Source organism: Pogona vitticeps, chromosome 1 (assembly GCF_051106095.1).
Source record: "Pogona vitticeps strain Pit_001003342236 chromosome 1, PviZW2.1, whole genome shotgun sequence".
In the NCBI taxonomy this organism is placed as follows: domain Eukaryota; kingdom Metazoa; phylum Chordata; class Lepidosauria; order Squamata; family Agamidae; genus Pogona; species Pogona vitticeps.
The window spans coordinates 353,674,855-353,694,860 of NC_135783.1; the positions used below are offsets into that span (position 1 = coordinate 353,674,855).

The 20,006-nt window shown below is 48.5% G+C and overlaps 1 protein-coding gene across 2 annotated transcripts in view; it reads left to right on the top strand.

The window, feature by feature from the left end:
• The window catches only part of MAP4K5 (mitogen-activated protein kinase kinase kinase kinase 5), a 116,591-nt gene that overhangs the window by 30,981 nt on the left and 65,604 nt on the right, over positions 1-20,006 (top strand). For both annotated transcript variants that reach the window (XM_078384326.1, XM_078384328.1), the window contains exon 2: positions 8,390-8,447. In XM_078384326.1, coding sequence (XP_078240452.1) covers positions 8,390-8,447 — 58 coding nt within the window. The remainder of the gene's footprint in view (positions 1-8,389; positions 8,448-20,006) is intronic.

The following is a 20,006-nucleotide window of genomic DNA, read 5'->3' on the forward strand; positions in this document are numbered from 1 at the left end:
GTCCAGCCTTCCGCATGATGTATTCTGCATATAAGTTAAATAAGCTGGGGGACAATATACAGCCTTGCCGTACTCCTTTCCCAATTTTGAACCACTCAGTTGTTCCATGACCAGTTCTAACTGTTGCTTCCTGTCCCACATATAGGTTTCTCAGGAGACAGATAAAGTGGTCCGGCACTCCCATTTCTTTAAGAACTTGCCATAGTTTGCTGTGGTCCACACAGTCAAAGGCTTTTGCATAGTCAATGAAGCAGAAGTAGATATTTTTCTGGAACTCTCTGGCTTTCTCCATAATCCAGCGCAAGTTAGCAATTTGGTCTCGAGTTCCTCTGCCTCTTCGGAATCCAGCTTGTACTTCTGGGAGTTCTCGGTCCACATACTGCTGAAGCCTACCTTGTAGGATTTTGAGCATAACCTTGCTAGCGTGTGAAATGAGTGCAATTGTACGGTAGTTGGAGCATTCTTTGGCACTGCCTTTCTTTGGGATTGGGATGTAGACTGATCTTTTCCAATCCTCTGGCCACTGTTGAGTTTTCCAAACTTGCTGGCATATTGAATGTAGCACCTTAACAGCATCATCTTTCAAGATTTTAAATAGTTCAACTGGAATGCCATCACCTCCACTGGCCTTGTTGTTAGCCAGGCTTTCTAAGGCCCACTTGACTTCGCTCTCCAGGATGTCTGGCTCAAGGTCAGCAACTACATTGTCTGGGTTGTCCGGGATATCCAAATCTTTCTGATATATTGTACATATCTTTATTGTATTTTAATTGTACATATCTTTATTGTATTTTAAATGCTGTAAGCCGCCCAGAGACCTTTGGGTAGTGTGGGCGGCATATAAATAAATAAATAAATAAATAAAATAAAATAAAATAAAATAAAATAAATAAATAAATAAATAAATAAATAAATAAATAAATAAATAAATAAATAAATAAATAAATAAATAAAATTCTTACTGCTGGTCTTCCCTTTCCTCCCAACTGTTGTTGTTATATACCATCAAGTCACCTCCAACTTAGGGTGACCCCGTGAATGAGTGACTTCCAAAATGTCCCATCCTCAGCAGCTCTTCTCAGCTCTTGTAGACTCGAGCCAGTGGCTTCCTTGAGGGAGTCAGTCCATCTGATATTGGGGTCTTCCTCTTCTCCGGCTGCCTTTCCACCTTTCCCAGCATGATTGTTTTTTTCCCCCAGAGAATCCTGCCTTCTCATGATGTGCCCAAAGTAGGAGAGCCTCAGTTTCAACATTTTTTGCCTCCAGAATTTAGGCTTGGTTTGATCTAGGACCCACTTTCTCGCAGCCCAGGGTCAATGCAAAGCTATCCTCCAACATCATATTTCAAACAATTTTTCCCTATCCTCTTTCTTCATTGTCCTGCTTCTGGATTTGTGCATGATGATCTGGAGTAAAAGAGCATGGATGATCTCTGCCTTGGTTTCCAGTGATCTGATGATTTTTTTCCTAGTTCCTTCCATTGCTGTATTTCCAAGTCTCAAGTCTTCAGATTTTTTGGCTGTTGTCTCTGGTTGGGTGATTGGAGCAAGGTATACAAAATCTTTAAACAATTTAAGTTTCTTTATGGTCAATGTTAAAATCGTGTACAGTAGGGTCTCTACTTAAGAACGTCTCTACTTAAGAATAATCCAACTTAAGAACAGCTCCATTTGCTAAATTTTGCTTCTACTTGAGAACAGAAATCCAAGATAAGAACAGGAAAAAAAACCTTTCCTGCTCTTTTTTTAACCTTAGGTCATCTTAGGTTAAAAAAAATTCTCCCCCTAGTGGTAGAGTACGTATTAACCAGCTTTGCATTAGTTCCTATGGGAACTAATGCTTCAATGTACGAACGCACCTCTACATAACAAAAAAACAGCCAGAACGGATTAATTGGTTTTCAGTCCATTCCTATGGGAAATTTTGCTTCAACTTAAGAACATTTCAACTTAAGAACACCATTCCAAAACGGATTAAGTTCTTAAGTAGAGGTTCCACTGTAGTTTCTACGGACGGAAAAGAGCAGATACGGATTAAATGGTTTTCAATGCATTCCTATGGGAAATGCAGATTCAACATAAGAACTTTTCAACTTGAGAACCACCTTCCAATACGGATTAAGTTCTTAAGTCGAGACCCCACTGTAGTTCTTTTCTTCTTTAGACGTGGTTTTGATCTTCTTAGCATTCAGCTGCAGTTCTGCTTTGGCACTTTCTCCTTCCACTACGTTGTCATCTGTATATCTTAAATTGTTTAAATCCTAATTGTAAGCAAACCTAATCTGCAGCTTTTGGAAGCTTAAAAGTCCAGACATATTTTTCTTTATATAGATATAGGAATCTCAATTGTTCCAGCAGAGTTTGTAACTTCACAGGTTTGTAACTTAATATCTGGCAAGTTGCCGTTTTGCTGATAATAATTTTTGACTAACAAATTTTGCACAACGTAGACAAACATAGTCCTGTCGCATCAAAGCTTTGAAACCTTATATTCTTAGAAGACTTAAATATTGGAACCGTAAAGAGTGCCAACTCTCAAGACGGGCATACGCCATCTCTATATCTACAAACCGTGACCCAAACATCGTTCAGCTGCCAGAATGTTTATGATTCAGTCACTTTGCTAAATTGTTAAAAATATTTTGCATTTCCTAGCTGTTCTTTTAAATGTGCTGTATGACCCCATAGCAGTGGGATCAATATCCACAGTTTCACTTAGAGGGGGTTTGCCACAGCCCTATATGCAACATAGAAGGGCACCCCCTTGTGGCCATTGCCCTCCCTCTTTTATGTTGTTTATTATAGGATTCCCCGTATCTGCGGTTTCATGCATCCACGGTAGATTGTGGAATTGATCCCCTGTGGATATAGGGAGGTTCCTTCTGCACTTTCGTTTCAAGGTAACCTTTCCTGCACCCCCCCCCTTAACTGTTTCAGGAGAAAGGCCGGTTGGTGGATCAACCTGTTACTTCGATGGGTTTTGGGGTGCGTCACACTGCTTTGCTAGATGTGATGCTTGGTCCAGGTGGCGAGGGGGGGGGGGGAAACTAGGAATTTTGTGGCAGGCAGTGTGTTACAGCATTTGCGTCTTCCTGACCCCACACCCCATGGGAAAGTACGATGACCATGGACTGCATGGAGCAGAGGGTTGGACTGGATGGCCTTGTAGGCCCCTTCCAGCTTCACGTTTTGAGGGTTCGATGATATATAGATAAATTGTCCTCTTCTGTGAACTAAGGATGCCTTGGTCCCGTGAAGGGGAAAGGGAGCTGGAGACGGTCATCATAAAAATAAAGTTGTTTGTTTGTTTGTTTGAAAAGGTCCCAAGGCAACTGGCCACATTGAATGATCATATTTAAAGCTGGTTTACAACTTTACATCATTAAAGGACAATTGTTTAAAGTGAAGAACAGTGAATATAAAGAGGCAGTGGTCAGTCATTGAAAGGCAGTATTAAAGCTAAGAACAGGAAGGATGCAAATATTAAAAAGGAGCAAGCCAGTGCCACTCTGAGAAATGGCTGACACAAGTAATACTGTATTAAAAAGCCCAGTCAGAGCAGTTATGCTGAGCAGTCCATCTAAAAAATGACAGGCAGCCGGTCCCTGATGGGGAGACTGACCTTAAGAGAAAGGTCTGTTTGCCGGACAGCAAAAATTGGGTCCAGGCTAGCCCCCAGTGGCAGGGAGTTCCACAGTCTGGGAGCAGTCACAGAGAATTTCCAGTAGACTCATTCTGTTGAAAGATTTGTGAAAGGGGGGGGAGGTTGATTCCACCCCTGTGCTCACCGCAATGTCCAGCCTTTTTAAAATGCAGTTGCTGCCTTAAACCGTGATGGGTCCCCACCCCTGCAGAATGGGATCCATACATCTTTCTACATCTAGGCTCTCCCTTCCTCCTGCCACCATGATCCTGAAAGCCATGCTTGTGGTTAGAGAGCAAAGCACAGACTCCCTCCCTCCCTCCCTCCCTCCCTCTCATTCTGTCTGTCTCTGTCTGTCTGTCTGTCTGTCTGTCTGTCTGTCTCTGTGTGTGTGTGGGGGGGCTTCATGGGAGGACTTTGTTTTCCTGTTCTTGCAAAAGAGCCTTTACATCCCGAGGGAGACAAGCCCTCTTGTAACGAGCTCGGGCGTCTGTAAAGCCTCTGTTTTGGCGATGTTTTTCTGAAAAGCCCAAACACTCTTTCCAATAATGGAGGCTGTCACGGCGCTCTCTCTCTCTCTCTCTCTCTCTCTGTGAGCCCAGCTGGGCGAGGGCACAGAACCCGCCGTGGGATTCTGGCCACCTCCAACACTCGATGGTACCACGGCAGACCTCCAAGCTCCCGTTCCCCTACCCCCAAATCCCCACTTGCTTAACCCCTTGTGGGAACCGAACCCTCCAGGCACAAAGGGAGAGGCGGTGGGTCGGGATCCGAGAGCTGTGGCCTCTTGTGACTCCTTCCAAAAGGGGGTTGGATCAGGGCATGGTGGGCATCGCGACAGGTCCGTTTCCGATGCGCTCGTACGGCTGCAGGATTCGCACTCGGAGCAGAAAGTCTCAGCAGGATGGCGACGGACTCTGGGAGCAAGCCTCGCCCCTCCGGGGGGGGGCAGCTTATTCAGGCCCCCAGGGGCTCTGGGTCAAACCAGGATTTGCCCAAGTTACTTTTTTCTTTTCTTGGACCACAGCTGCTCTGGTGGCCCAGTTGTGTTGGCTGGGTTATTCTGGAAGGCGTCGTTTTGATACGCCCCTTCTTCAATGCCCTGCAAGGAGTGAAAGGATGGGTGGAGGAGAAATTTTATTTATTTATTTATTTTATTAAATTTATACCCCACCCATCTAGACCAAAGTCTACTCTGGGCGGTTAACGATAATAGATAGAATAAAAACAATAAAATAAAATAAAAAAACCAACAGTAGTAATATAGTTCAAGATGGGGAGGAAAATATTCAAGTAATGACGGGAGAGAAAGCCTGCCTGAAGAGCCAGGTCTTAAGTTTGCTCTTAAAAACACTTTATTAGAAGTAAAGAGCTTCTTAACAGGGGCTCGGCGTTCAGTCCTGCCGTCTTCCCTTCTGTGCTTTGGTGGAGTGCGTTCGAGGGGCCCTGGCCCAGCCTATGGGGCTGAGAAGCTCCCGCTTCACGTGGTGGCTTCCAAACCTAGTAAAGGCTTTTGAGGCGTCTTTGAGGTGAAGATCCGGATGGCTGAACCATCCTCCCAGAGAGGCGGCCGGCGTTCCCACCGTCCCTTGCAAGACTTCCAAGTGCAGGAGATAAATTGGGTTTCTCATCGGTCTTGCACTTACGTCAACACCGCCCATAGGTGCCTTTCGTGGGCGTATGGATGCACCTGGGGGGGGGTTTGGGAGGGAGGGACCCACTGCTCAGCACCAGACCACGATTTTCGGTTCAGTGGTGGACATTTGAGGAAGTCATGGATAATTCCTCGGTGGTGGTGGTGGTCAGGAGCTGTCTCGTTGCTTCTGACATTTAGCGAACCCGAGAATGAATGACCTCCAAACGATCCGTTCCTTAACGGCTCTCCTTTGATGGTCGTGAACCACGGGCTGTGGTGTCCTTTATCGATTCGATCCATCTCTTGTTCTGCATTCCTCTTTTCCTACTCTCTTCCACTTTGCCTAACATCGTTCTCCTGAACAAGAGTCTCGCCTTCTTAGGATATGCCCAAAGACCAAGAGCTTCCGGTGAGTCCTTTTGACTTCTGGGGAGGATTCAGGCTTGGTTGGATCTAACGCCTTCCTCCTTGTCTTCCTTTCGGTTCCTAGCACCCAGGAAGCTCTCTCCCAGCACCGCATGTCGCTTGAATCCTTTTCTCCCCCACCTTTCTTCACTCTCCACTTTGTCCTCGGTGGTCAGGTATTTCAAAACGAGCGGCTTAACCTGCCTACCCAAGCTTGCCGCTCTGAAAATCTATAGAGCAGCCGTCTTCCGAATCCCTTCCTCTCTCTATCCCTCCTTTTAAAATTCTTTTTGAGGATTTTGAAAAAATGTGTTTATTTCAAACACTCCTGTTTTATCGCTTGCGGAGGACTGAGTGTGCTCTGCTTTAGCACAGATATCATGTACTGTACTTCCTGCAGGCAGAGAAGGAAGCAGCTGTCTTCCTGGATTCAGCATGTGAGGGGTTGGTGTGTGTGTGTGTGTGTGTGTGTGTGTGTGTGTGTGTGTGTGTGTGTGTGTGTGTGAGAGAGAGAGAGAGAGAGAGAGAGAGAGAGAGAGAGAGAGAGAGAGAGAGAGAGAGAGAGAGAGAGAGAGAGGATGACCCAGTAGGGCAACTTGAAGTGGGGAAGAGGGCAGAGAGGGGAAAAACAGGACAGTGGGAGATGTTCGTCCTGTGCCTTTTTTCAGCGGTACAAATGAGAGTGGCCATAAACCGTCCAGGTCATCTGCTTTTGTAGAAAATGTTGGGAAATGATGTTGGGAAAAGAGGGTAAGTAATGTTAGGAAAAGTGGAAGATGGTCGGAAAAGAGGAAAACAGAAACAGGGGATCATCCCTTCCAATGGAGGGTTGGGACAGACCAAAGAAAATCTTTCTTGACCCAGGGTGTGGTTAGTCTGTGGAACTCCTTGCCCCAGGATGTGGTGATGGCGCCTGGCGTTTAGATGCCTTTCGAAGGGGATTGGACAGATTTCTGGTGGAAAAGTCCATTGCAGGTGACAAGCCCTGATGGGGAGGTACAATCTCCAGGCTTTGAAGGGCAGGGGAGGGGGATCAGGAGACCGGGATCTCGTGGTCTCTCGTGTGCTCCGCGAGGCATCTGGTGGGGCCACGGTGAGACACAAGGAGCTGGACTAGAGGGTCCCTTGGCCTGATCCAGCACAGGGCTCTTCTTACGTTCTTATGTTTACAGTGTGACTTGAGATGCAGCAATTATTTTTTAAACATGGGGATTCAGTTGAAGATGATGGTCTTCATCAGCTCCCAATCTTCCAAACGAGACTGTTGAAATGCCGATGCCGAGAGGGAAAATACGGCTCTGTATCTCAAGCCACATGGCTTGGGCAATGTCTCTGTCTCAGGGTTTGTGGGGGTTTTGTGGGGGCATGTTTGGAATAGGGGGAAATAATTATAAAATAGGAGAGGCATTGGCACTGACAGCGGAAGATTTAAGGGATTCTCAGGATCCAGGGGTTAATAAAGCCGGAAAATCTTTTTTTGGTCTCATCTATAAATATCACCTGTATAATATGTAATAGGACAGAGGTAGACCTAGGCTCAAGTCTATACACGTTCATTGGCCCAAAGGGCAAAAGCGTGATAGATTTTATAGTTCTTTCACACTCGGTATTGCCATTCTTTAAAAATTTTAACGTTCTTAGTAGGCCTAAAAGCAATCATATGCCAATTCAACAGTCACCCTCTTTAACCATTAGAAAACCATTAACAATAATGCCAGGCAAGGAAAATGTGATCGATCGTTCATGGTGAGAGAAGGTTGCGATGGGCTGGAAATTTACAAGAACAGAACTGTAAATTTATTTCTAATTTCTCCCAACCTTTTATTTTTAAGAGAACAAATCCTTACTTCCTCCGACTCTTTGGAAATTTTTGCCAGTATAGCAAACACCCAACACCACTGTCAGAAAGCTGGAGAAACTGGACAGACTGTGTGGGAAGTTGGGCCCTTTGGAGGAGTAAAGTATTGTAAATAAACAAATAAGCCTGTGTGGAGAGAGCACTTAATGGGCTTGCACACTGGTGTCATCAGAGAGACCGCCTCGCAGGGGGAATCTGTTCAGGCCGCCTCTGCCACGATGCCAAACTCTATGCTGAACAGCCGGGACTTCCCTGCCAGGCATTTCGCCGAGGGGGTGGATGCTTGCCTGCCAGCCGATAACCGTTTTCCCCCACCACCACCCTCTTGGTTCGAGAGACAGCTGTGCCAGAACGAGGAGGCGGTGGGTTCTTACTGTTCCATTTTAACACCCGTTCTCGGTTGGCGCTGAAGGTGGCTTTTGCCAGTCGATAAACCAATATGTGAGATCAATGCCCTTCTCTCTGTTTTCATTGCGATCTAGGGCAGTCAGTCTCAAACGTTGGCACATGTGTGTGTGTTGGGGGGGGAAGAATGACTAGTGGTCTTAACCGACCAGATAGGCGGGATATAAAATAAATAAATAAATAAATAAATAAATGACTGCAATTTTCTGCTACTAATGCCGTGACTTAGTTTGGGCTTCCTTGCAGTGATACTGCTGCAGATTTTACTCTCTCCTTAACATGTACCATCTACCCGCGATCTGTAAGGTATAGACTTCAGTGTTACTGTTCTGCAGGATTTCTTTGGCGCGGCGCTCCCTACTCGGGGCTGTGTGTTTCCTGCAGAATCTGCACTCTCTTGCATTTTTATTGTTAAGTCTCTTGTCGTTTTTTTTTTTCCCCAGGCCAGAAATTTGCATACCGGAGAGCTGGCGGCGGTAAAAATCATCAAGTTAGAGCCAGGTAAGCGCCCCCCCCTGCTTTCTTACCTGCTTGCTTTCCTTGTATATTCCGAGTGGCAACCCTCAACAGAGGCTCCTTAAGCCAGAACTGATTTGATAGCACACCGTGATGCTTATGAACACACTGTTCTTCCAAAGAGCAAAAGACAGGTTTTTCATGTCCCTCCGTTTTATCCCTAGGACAGCCTTATAGGTCAGGTTGCGGGGTGGGGGGTGGGTGCAAAGGGCGTAGAGTCACCTTCCGTGCCAAGTTTTCCACCCACTCTCCCCCCCCCCACGGTCCAGTCCACTGTTCTTTGCACTGCAGGTCCCATTCTGAGATACAATAGGCCACGGCGAGCATCCTTGCCCACTTCCGGGGGGGGGGGGGCCCTTCTGGCTCAGCAGGGAACGAACCCCAAGCTGCCCTCGCCTTTTGCTAGGCTGTCGGCCTGTTGCTTCCCTGCCTTGATTATCTGTTTCTCCCGGATCAAATGCCTTGTTTGAGAAGTGTTGTGTCTTCTCTTTGTAGATGCCGCCTGTCCCGCTTCTCTTTTAAAAATCTTTTAGGGCTATCGGGGGGGGGGGGCGTTCCTCGGTAACTCCGAGCACAATTCAGAAATGTGAGTTTGTTTTCTCAACTTGGTCTGTGTGTAAACAGCTGGAGCTAGGATTCTGGGTCCAGAAGGGGTTTGAACGATAACAGCAGGACGCCTGAGCAGATCCAGATGGCCTCTCCCTCTTTGTTAAGTAACACCAGCCAGGTTACACACGTTGGACATTCATGGATTAGAGGCAGATCTCATTGTAGAAGTTAAACACTTGGATTTGCATGCACACTGTTCTGTGTGAATCAGCCACCTTGGGTCCTTTGAAGGAGAAAGACGGTAAAAAAAAAACCACAGAATTTGGGGGGAGGAGAGGACAATAGCTTTCTCCTTAGCTGTGTTTGAACCTGTACTTCTTGTGGTATATGTTACCAATAACAGATGGATGTAGCTACTGCAGGGAATGGTACATATGTATTTCCTATACAGTAGGACTCCTCTATCCGTAGGATCAATATCCACAGATTCACTTATCCATTGACTGAAAATATTAAACCAAAAACCCCATAAATACCTATTTAAATGTATTTCCAGGGTGTATTTACCAGGACTGGCCACTAGAGGGAGCCAAAGACCATGCAGTGTATAGTGTCTTGATTCTTCCACGTTTTTCAGCATCCACGGAACCCCTGCAGTTGCCATGGCCCTACTGTATTATAGGCGTTTCTGTGATGGATTACGTGGTTTGTTGACAAAAGGAATTTCCAAAATCTCCAGTGAAAGATCGGGATATTTCTGGAGAAGATCCCAGAAAGATCATTGGTGATACATACAATTTTGCAGAGGGATCAGAACAAGATCCTGCGTGCCAGAATTCTTTGTCTGGCAGCCAGAGGCCCCTGGAAGAAGGAAGGGTACAGAGGCAGTCAATTGTCCCGTTGTGTCTTCTCTTCCAGCGGTCCACGGGACCTCCATGCTTACTGGCATCGTACGCACCCATCGTGGTTAACAGCCCTTGATTTTGCCTCCTCTTTTGTCTTTCTAAATCCTCTTGAGCCAGTAGTAATCAAGTTTGTCTTGTGGTCGTGAATTCCAAGAGGTCATTATGAGTTGTGTAACAAAGCAGGATTGAGTTAGGAATACTTCCCAGAACAGCAGCAAAACGTTTCCCGCTCAAAGGGCAGCATGGGGCCTTAAGAGACATCACGTGACCAGCGGAGGACATTTCGGCCACCACAGGCCACTTACGTTAATGCTGTTTGCAGATGGAAAGCGTCTCCACCGTCTCTGGTGAAAAGATGGAACGATTCCGAAGGAGATCCCAGAGAGAGAGATTAGGTGATACGGAAGATGCAACAAGATCAGGGCAAGCTCCTGTGAACGCAGAATAGTTTGCATGGCTTAAAAGTTAATGGCAGAAAAGGCTGAAGACGCAGACTGTGTATCTGCCCTTCTCCGAGACGCAACAGAAAAGGGGAAAAGGATGGTATGGGTGGAGAATCGGGCCCTGGTTCTTCAAATGTCCGGCTCGAATGGAAAAGGTTCAGGGAGAAGAGAAGTGAGCAGCTGCCGGTTGAGGATTGGAATTGAGCAGTCACCTTCTTGAGCACGTGCTTGCCACTGAAGGATGATGGCTTTGCTTAGGTTCTGGCAGAAACGGGGCTTGCGTGTAGAACAGGGGTCCCCAACATTTTTCACCCCGCAGACTGGCTGGGGAAGGCAGGGAACCCCTGCGCTCGTGCGCATGCGTGAACAAGCGCACACACTCTCTTGCGCAAATGAGTGTGCGCTCGTGTGCATGTGCAAATGGCAGCATGGCAATTATATGCGCACGCTTGTGCACATGCGCAAACGGCAGCGTGGTGCTCGCACAGGCATGCTGAAGCATGCACACATGCGCAGATCAGTTGTGCGGGGTGAGTACGTGTGGAGGCGGGGCGGAGCAGGAGGTCTGTCTCCGCAGCTCGATCTGGCTCAGGCCACGGACCAGCACCATGCCACGGACCGGGGGTTGGGGACCTCTGGTGTAGAGGTTTCCTGTGGGTTCGGGACCTGTTGTCTCTTGCAAAGGATCTGGTGGCTGGTGGAAGAAGCAGCAGCGAGAAGCCTCCGGGTGCCTGAGATCGTGGAGAGGGGCTGATCAAGACTTGGAAAAGTCACTGCTTTGGACTGCAATTCCCAGAATCCCCAGCTGGTACAGCCTCTCTATTCCTCCTGTCTGGGGATTTCTGGAACTTACCCCCCAAAAACTCTGGATTCATCTCTGTGGAAAGCATCAGCCCAATCCTGTGTTCAGGAGGCCATGCTTCCCCCTTTTTGTTTTCCCTAGCTCTAGTCTTTCTGCGTTTCCAGGTAGAAATTGTGCTCCTTATGTACCATGCTAGTCAATATCGTCTGGGGTGCGCTGTTGGCTAGGATGCGGTTTGCATTGCCTCGCGGCTGCCGTTTGCAGGGCTGTGTGTTGGCCGGAGCTGCCTCCCCTCCTAAAGCCTGTTTTTAAAAGCCTCTCTTCCGGCTCTGGCAGATTCTTTATGCGACATTAAACTTTGAACTTTATCTCTGGGGGGGGGGGGGTTTGCTTACGCTGGGCCACGGAGCATTCTACCCCTGGGAGAGGAATGTGTGGCTCATTCGGGTGTTAAGGAGGGCCGTTGTAAACATCTACAACTGGCTCCCTGTGGAGTGTGAGGATGATGCGCAGTGCTTTGTCGGTCTGTGGCCCCTACTGCCCCTCCCTTAAGAGGCCGTGGGCAAGCTTTGGGAACCACCCCTGTCCCTGCCCAGAGGATCTACCACCCCCTTCAGAAATGCAGCTTTTCTACATTTTTTCAAAACCGAAAGCAGAGCTTGGAACATTGGCCTCTTCAAAAGCAAAGGAACTGGTTTGTGGCTTGTTGTGGCCTTGTTGTTATCATTGCCACATTCCCAAAGGTAAATTCACTGCAGTCTCTTCTTGCTGAGCTGACAGAAAAATACAAGCCAGTCCCTGTATTTTAGGCTGCACCTTGAAAATGCTTGAAAGCTACGGAGGCCAGACAAACCGAATGCCTCCCTTAGCACTGAAGATTGGTAAAAGCTTGGTATAAATCTGGTACACTCCCTTTCAAAATTCCTCCAAAAATCCCTTAAAATGCGAAAGTGGAAAAACATCACTCATTGAGAGAGAAAAGGCAACTTTGAATTATTCATTACATTGTTTTTTGAAAGGTACGTTTGCTAGCTCATTTTTTATTTTGAAAATGAATTAATAGATGGGTGGGTGGGTGGGTGGGTGGGTGGGTGGATGGATGGATGGATGGATGGATGGATGGATGGATGGATGGATGGATGGATGGATGGATGGATGGATGGATGGATAGATAGATAGATAGATAGATAGATAGATAGATAGATAGATAGATAGATAGATAGATAGATAGATAGATAGATAGATAGATAGATAGATAGATAGATAGATAGATAGATAGATAGATAGATAGATAAAGCCAGTGGGAATGGTCCTTCCCAGACACAAGCAAGGCTAGGGGGAACCAGGGAGGGGCCCCTGTGGGATTCACAAGACCTTATCTATTTATTTATTTTATTTATTTAAAAGACCATTCTTGGCAATGCCTGCAATGTGTGTGTGGGGGGGGGGCACACATGAAGCTTTTCATCCAGGCCTTTGAAAGCCTCACTCATCCTGGATTGAAATGCTGTTGCATTTATTTCCGCCATTTGAGTGGTACTGTAGGTGCTTTCTGTTAGATAACGGAGTTTGGTCGGGTTTTCCTGCGTCGTCTGCTTTCTTTCTTTTTTTTGTCTCCGTTTGTCTTTGTTTGCCTGGATTTATTTTTGTGCAGCTGCCCAGAGAAGGGGCTCCTTGCTAGTTGGGCAGGGTATACGTACGTCTAATAAATAAATAAACAAACAAGCAAAGAAAGAAATGTACCTTTGCCTTTTAAAAAAAGCATGTAGCAACCCTTGGGGAGGCTTGTGATTGCAAGGATTCCAGCAGGAAGAATGGGAAAGAGTTAAACCCTCTTCCCAAATGGCGTTTCCAGTGAAAAGGACCCTCTGCAGGTTGGCTGTCTTGGAATTCTTCCTGGTAGAGCAAGTGGCGTGGAAATGTCTTTTATCTTACTCTCCTGCCCTGGAAGAGATGCTGTGCTGGAGAACTGGACGGGGCTGCTTTATGGACAGTGTTTATTTTTATTTAAGCATCTTCCAGCTGAGCACCAGAATCCTTGGTTCCTCGGGGCACCTTTTCCGGAACCACTCCACTCTCTGATCCCAGGGATGAGCAAGAAGCGAGGGGGAGGGACAAGGACGGTGAAGGCAACCCACGAACCGGACCTTCTAACCCTTTGGCCAGATGCCACCCTGGCAGAAGATCCCCAGGCGGCATACGTGGGGAGGAAGGGGTGGCCTTTGCAGGGCACAGCCCCCTTCCTCAGCACCCCTGTGGCCCAGAGGAGATCCTTCTGCCCCACAGGTCCTTGCAGGGGGAGAGAGAGACGCCGGCCGTGTTGCCAAGCTGGGCTTAAGCAGCCCTTTGTATGCTTCATTTCTCGGGTTGGGGGGTCAGCCGACCCCTAGCTCTGTCCAGCCTTTCTCCAGGGTCTTAGCTGGGTGCCAGGAGGAGAAAACCCGATGCTATGAAGGCCAGAGTGTTTGGTGCTCTTCCCGTGTGTGTTCCCTTCCACCACCACCACCACCACCTCGTCCATCATGGGGTCAGCGGACCATTCCCCCCCCCATGCCCATCGAGTACAGTTCGGGCACAACAGGCTTTATTGTAACAGGGATGGGGAAGTAAACGGGCCTCAGGCATTTGCACCCCGCGTGCCACTTTTCCCAGGGGCAAAACGAAGAGCCTGTTGCCCCTGCAAATCACCATCGGGTCCGGATCCTGCATTAGCTCCACTGGAGCTGGGGAGTCCTTGGCCTCCTTCAGTGGGGGGATCTCCATGGGGGACTGGAGGCAGGAGCCCTGAGGAGGGAAACCCGAGGAGAGGCGACCACGGCCCAGACAGGACTCAGTGGGGTTGGTTATTGCTGCGGCGGCGGCGGCGGCTGGAGGTTCTGCTGGTGCTTTTTCTGCCTCCAGTGTTGCCTTTGGGCGAGTGTGGAGCCTCCTTGGCCTAGCAGAGTCTCTCAGCTGCATTCTCATCAGCAGGACAGGAAGCAGCGGACTGAACCAGTTTCCTCTATTGGACTGACTTACCTACAAGGTACTTGAGACTGGACGGGGCCCCCTGTCCTGTCTAGAGGTCCACACGAGAGATCCAGCCCCGTTCCCCCTGTTCCTCCCAAAGCTCGGCATTGCTCCAGGTGTCCTCCACCTTCTCTCGGGCTTCACCTCAAACACCTTCTTCCTCGAGGTCCAAAGTCTTCCCTGCCAGGTGCAGGTCCCCCTTGTCCTCACTCCACGCTCCCCCTGCTTCCATCAGGGTCTCCATTCAGGCCCCCAGCTGCAAGGTAGTTCCACCTCATCCTTCCCCAAGGGGCTCTCAGCTCTGATGGTCTCCTCTCCCTCCTGGGCTAGTTGTTCCTGGCCACTGGAGTCTGGAATCCAGCAGAGGCTGAATCTGAGGACCTTGTTTGGGGTAGGGGCACCAGAGGCAACCCCCTCACAATATGAAAGTCTAAAACCCAACAAAGCCTGGCTCCCAGTACTGAAAAATACAGCCTGCAAAAAGGTCAATGAACTCTACCCAGCCACAAGGACCGGTGATCACTGCACATAAAAGGCCAGCTAACGACAACCATCAATCACAGTGACAGATCATCTCCCCCCCTTTATCGCAACAATACACCCATAACAAAAAAAGACGCTGATCACCATAATCACCCAGTCTCCTGAAAAGGACAAAGAGCTAATCCCACAGCTACAAATACTCAGCTATCCCACACACAACACCAGAACACAGACAGAGTTCTGAGTCCTGTCCTCTGAAGATGCCGGCCAGAGAGACTGGCAAAACATTAGGAAGAACAACCTCCAGAACACGGCCAGACAGCCTGAAAAACTTTCAACAACTGTCTTCAAAAAGTGCCATCCTGTCTCCCCTCTATCTTCTTTTCTCAAGGCTAAACCTGCCCAGTTCTTTCCGTCTTTCTTCCGAAGGCTCAGTTTCCTGTCCCCCGATCATATAGCTGTCTTGTCCTGTCTGCCTCTGGGCATGCGTAAGTATTCACTCTTTCTTTCTCTCTCTCTTGCACACTTAACCTCTCGTTGCTGCTGCTAAACTGCCTTCCCGGTCAGGCCTGTGGCTCTTGGCGTTCAGCCTTTGTTCGGCTCCACAGCTATGGTTGTGGTTTCTAAGTTTCCAGGCCTGAGTCTCAGCCACAGCATCGCTTGCTTCCAAGGGCTGAGACGTTTTTCTTCGCTGCAAAACTCAGCCCATGGTTGTGTGAAGGTGGTGGTGGGGAGGAGGAGGAGCGAGGCAGGGCCTTTGCGGGCAGCCTGGGTGCCTTATCTGCATCACCGATCTGCACTAACAGCTCCCACCAAGCCCCATTTCTCTCTTACATGTGGGATGCAGCGTTTCCGTTGCCAGCGTTTGCGGCTTTCTGGCAGACCCGAGCGTTCGCCACTTTAGAAGCTGACAAAAGCTGAAAACAAAAACAACAAAGGCCAGCATACCTTCTGTGAAATGTGCTTTAGTGCCAGCACACCTGTGGGGGGGGGGAACAATCCTGGTGATGCTGGTCAGGGACTGAGGAGCGGAAGAGGTGGGAAGAAAGAGAAGGGTTTTTTTTTAAATTTCTAAATAAAAGACCATCCATCATGTTACAAGTAATAAATACAAAGCTTAACATAGTAAGCTGTCATCTTAGTTTAGTCGTTAAGTCGTGTCCGACTCTTCGTGACCCCATGGACCAGAGCACGCCAGGCCCTCCTGTCTTCTACTGCCTCCCGGAGTTGTGTCAGGTTCATGTTGGTTGCTTCGCAGACACTGTCCAGCCATCTCATCCTCGGTCGTCCCCTTCTCCTCTTGCCATCACACCTTCCTAACATCAAGTTTTTTTCCAAGGACTCTTTTCTTCTCATGAGATGGCCAAAGTACTGGAGCCTCAGCTTCAGGATCTGTCCTTCCAGTGAGTACTCAGGGTTGATTTCCTTTAGAATTGATAGGTTTGTTCTCCTTGCAGTCCAGGGGATTCTCAAGAGCCTCCTCCAGCACCACAATTCAAAGGCATCAATTCTTCGGCGGTCTGCTTTCTTTCTTAAGCTGTCTTTCTTAAGCTGTCATCTTACTTGTCATATAATTTTACTGTTGACCAATTGCTATTCCCCACAATTCTCAAAATCACATTTACACCATTCCATAAAGAAATATTGACCAACGATCTAAATGCTCCAAACTGTTTTGCAAACCACGTTTCTTGAGATTTGTTTTATTGGCATATTTTAATAAAGGCTTCCAATTTTCAGCAAATTGACTGTGACTGATTTCTCCTCTATATAGTCTAACTTTCCTGCGACGTTGCTGGAACCAGTTGTATTGGCTCTTGCCTTTCCATTGGACCATTTCAGCAACGTGGAGAGGGGGGGATTTGCTGCTTGGGTAACAGCCTATCCTCCATACTACTTTACCCAGGCTTTATGCTCTGGAGAGGACACTTCTCGATACAGAGCATGTTACCATAGTCTCTCGAGACTGAAGAATGCCTGTGATGAGTCTTAACTTTATTAGTCATTTTCTCCATCAGGAGGGACGTGGTGGCGCTGTGGGCTAAACCGCAGAAGTCTGTGCTGCAGGGTCAGAAGACCAAGCAGTCGTAAGATCGAATCCACGTGACGGAGTGAGCGCCCGTCACTTGTCCCAGCTCCTGCCAACCTAGCGGTTCGAAAGCATGCAAATGCAAGTAGATAAATAGGTACCACCTCGGTGGGAAGGTAACAGCGTTCCGTGTCTAAGTCGCACTGGCCATGTGACTACGGAAGATTGTCTTCGGATAAAACGCTGGCTCTATGGCTTGGAAACGGGGATGAGCACCGCCCCCTAGAGTCGAACACGACTGGACAAAAATTGTCAAGGGGAACCTTTACCTTTCTCCATCAACGTTGTATACCATGTCTTATTCATAAATGCTTGTCATGAGAGATCTTGAGCGTTTTTCCAATTTCTAGTGATTGCAGATCTTGCAGTGCCTGTAAGATTTGAAACTAATTATTTATTTTCAAGTTTCTCATTTCCCCCTGTAAATAATGAAAATAACAATAAGAGGAGTCTTGAAATAAACAAATAGCCACGTTCTGTTACTTGCCTGTCCCTCTCCCTAAAACTGGGAAACCCCAAAGAGCAATCAGAGTAGCCGGAGAATAAGATTCTAATAAATTTGCTGCAGTGCTCATCCCCTTTATTGACCTGTCACCGTGGCCCTAATTCTGCTCTTGTTAAGGATGTCTTCCAAGGGGAGCTGGTGCTTTGGGGTTTGGATTGGGGAGGGTAAGGATAGGCAGCTTTGGCTGTTCGAAGGGGCAATGTCCTGCCTCCAGGGCCCTCTGAGTGCTTCACGGCCTGCCAAAAAATGCTCAAAGCAAAATGAGAAGTGGCGGGAAGGCCAGTTTGGGTGATGAGAAATGATGTGGAGGGGGTGTTAAATGATGCCGTGCTCCTTGATCTGTTTTCCAAAGTCAATCATCTACCCTCTTTGGCCTGAAAGAGGCTGTGTCTGAATATTTTGGCATCCTCTTTCTTGAAACCATGCAGAAATGGTCGTGGGAGGACAGAGAGCCCCAGGGGTGCACTTCGCCCGCCTGTCCTCTAGAGCAGTGATCCCCAACCTTGGGCCTCCAGATGTTCTTGGACTTCAACTCCCAGAAATCCTGGCTAGCAGAAGTGGTGGTGAAGGCTTCTGGGAGTTGTGGTCCAAGAACATCTGGAAGCCCAAGGTTGGGGACCACTGCTCTAGAGGGAGTTCTGGAACTTGGAATCGGGAGCCAGAAAGCACCTTCTGGCCTGCCATCGATGCCCAAACTCAATACCTAGGGGAAGGTCGGATGCATCTCTGATGCCGTCAAGGTGTACTCTCAGGGAGGGCGGGAGGAACCGGGGAGCTTTCAGTCTTAGACCAGAGTCACCAGGTTTGAGCTTAGAGCCCTTGGCCTGAAAAGCCGATGTTAATGCACCCTGAGCACACATGTGTGCCTTGGCTATCCAACGGGTGCTTAAGCGAGCTGTTTACTCCTGTGATCACACCTTTAATGCACCGGTACTGAATGGGCATGTTTCTGGCTTGTCCAGAGACTCACTAAATGAGCTACTTGAAATGATCCACTTGTGTGTATGTGGCTAACACCACTGGCCATGCTCTCAGTCCTCTTTACATCTGTCCTGAATTGTAGAGGTGTTGGCTGGTGTTCCGTTCATAAAGACTTGGGCAGAGAAGTTGTATATTTTTTCTCTGCAAGCTGTGGGCCGAGAGCCATAAAGGTGGTGGATTTGGATTGGAAAGTGGATGGAGCTCAACCAAGACTCAAGGGGATTTTGGCCCGGTGCTTTGTAGCTGGAGCGGTGCATATTCCCTGGATATACTCACCATCTACTGTCCTGGAAATTTATCTGTTTTTTGTTGTGCACTGAATAAACCATAAAGCAGAGGTTTCCAACCCCCGGGCCACAGCCCGGTGCCGGTCCATAGCCTAAGCCGAACTGGGCCGTGGAGACAGACCTCCCCCCCGCACTCCCCCCCGCACAGCCCCTTTGCGCATGTGCATACGCACCAACACCCATGCAACTGCTCACCCACCCGTTTGTGCATGTGCCCTTGTTGCTGCACGAGTGCTGCAATGCAGTTTGCGAATGTGCATGAGCGCCCATGTGACCGCACGAGCACCGCACCACCGCTTGTGCATCTGCACGAGTACCTGCATGAACACCCTCCCGCTCCTTTGCGCAGGTGCACAAGTGCGAGGAGGTGCCACGCCTTCCCCATCCGGTCCACGGAGTTAAAAAGGTTGGGGACCCCTGCCATGAAGGGATGGGAGAGATCCAGAGAGCTTGGCGTTCCCCAAGCTCCGAAGGGCAGCTGCTGACAGCGAAACGTCAGGGTTTAGTCTGGCTTCAGATCCCCAGGTGCCAGCAGACGAGGCATGGCGTCTTCCCTCATTCCGGAGACACTGAATCAGATTAAGGGGATGGCTTCCGTCTAGCGTGGAAGGGTTGACATTCCTGCCTTTCCTCTCAGGCTGTTTTGGAAGAGGAGAGAAAGGGTGACGGGGCGGAGGCCAGCTGAGAGCGGAGCGGTCTGTGGCTCTCCAGCTCCTCTCTCTACTTCAAATGGTTGCATTTGAGGGCTGCGAGAGTTTGAATGAGGCCCTTGTGCCGTGTGTAGCGTGTGTGTGTGTGTGTGCGTGCGTGCATGCATGCACACTGACGGGGAGGGGTGTTTTTGGCTGCATTCTGAAAAACATGGCATGCAGATGTTGATCTGTGTTTAAACAACACAAAAAGGGGGGGTGGATGTGGCGGGCCTGTCTCGTGCTCCGGGGTGGAGCTGTTGCAAGGTTATGCCCTGTGTGGCTTTTTGTTTGCTTGGGGGCTTTTTCCACCCCGTCTGTCTGTGTCTTTTGGAAGGAGGGGGTGCTGGTGGCTGCAATTGGACTGTCTGGAGACACCGTCAAACAGCTGCAGTCTTTGCTCTAAAGCAGGCTCAAAAGCTGACTTTCGTTTTCCCTTCCTCTGCCCTCCACTAGCATTTATCATTGCCAGATAATTGAGTTGGGGGCCATCGAGTCCAAACTCACCCACCCCCACTGGATGCAGGAATACAAATCAGAGCCGATCTGACAGATAGTGCTCCAATTTTCTCTTGAAGGCCTCCAGCATTGGAGCGTTCATCTCCTCCCGAGGTCATGGGTCCTGTTGTCGTACTGCTGTAACAGTAAAGACATTTTTCCTGGGATTCCACCTAAATCTGACTTCCTGTCACTTGAGCCCATGGTTATGTGCTCTGATGACTGAGAACAGATCCTGCTTCTCCTCTGTGTGACTACCTTTCAAGTGCTCTCCTATCATCCCTACCTTGTCCTTGCATTCTCT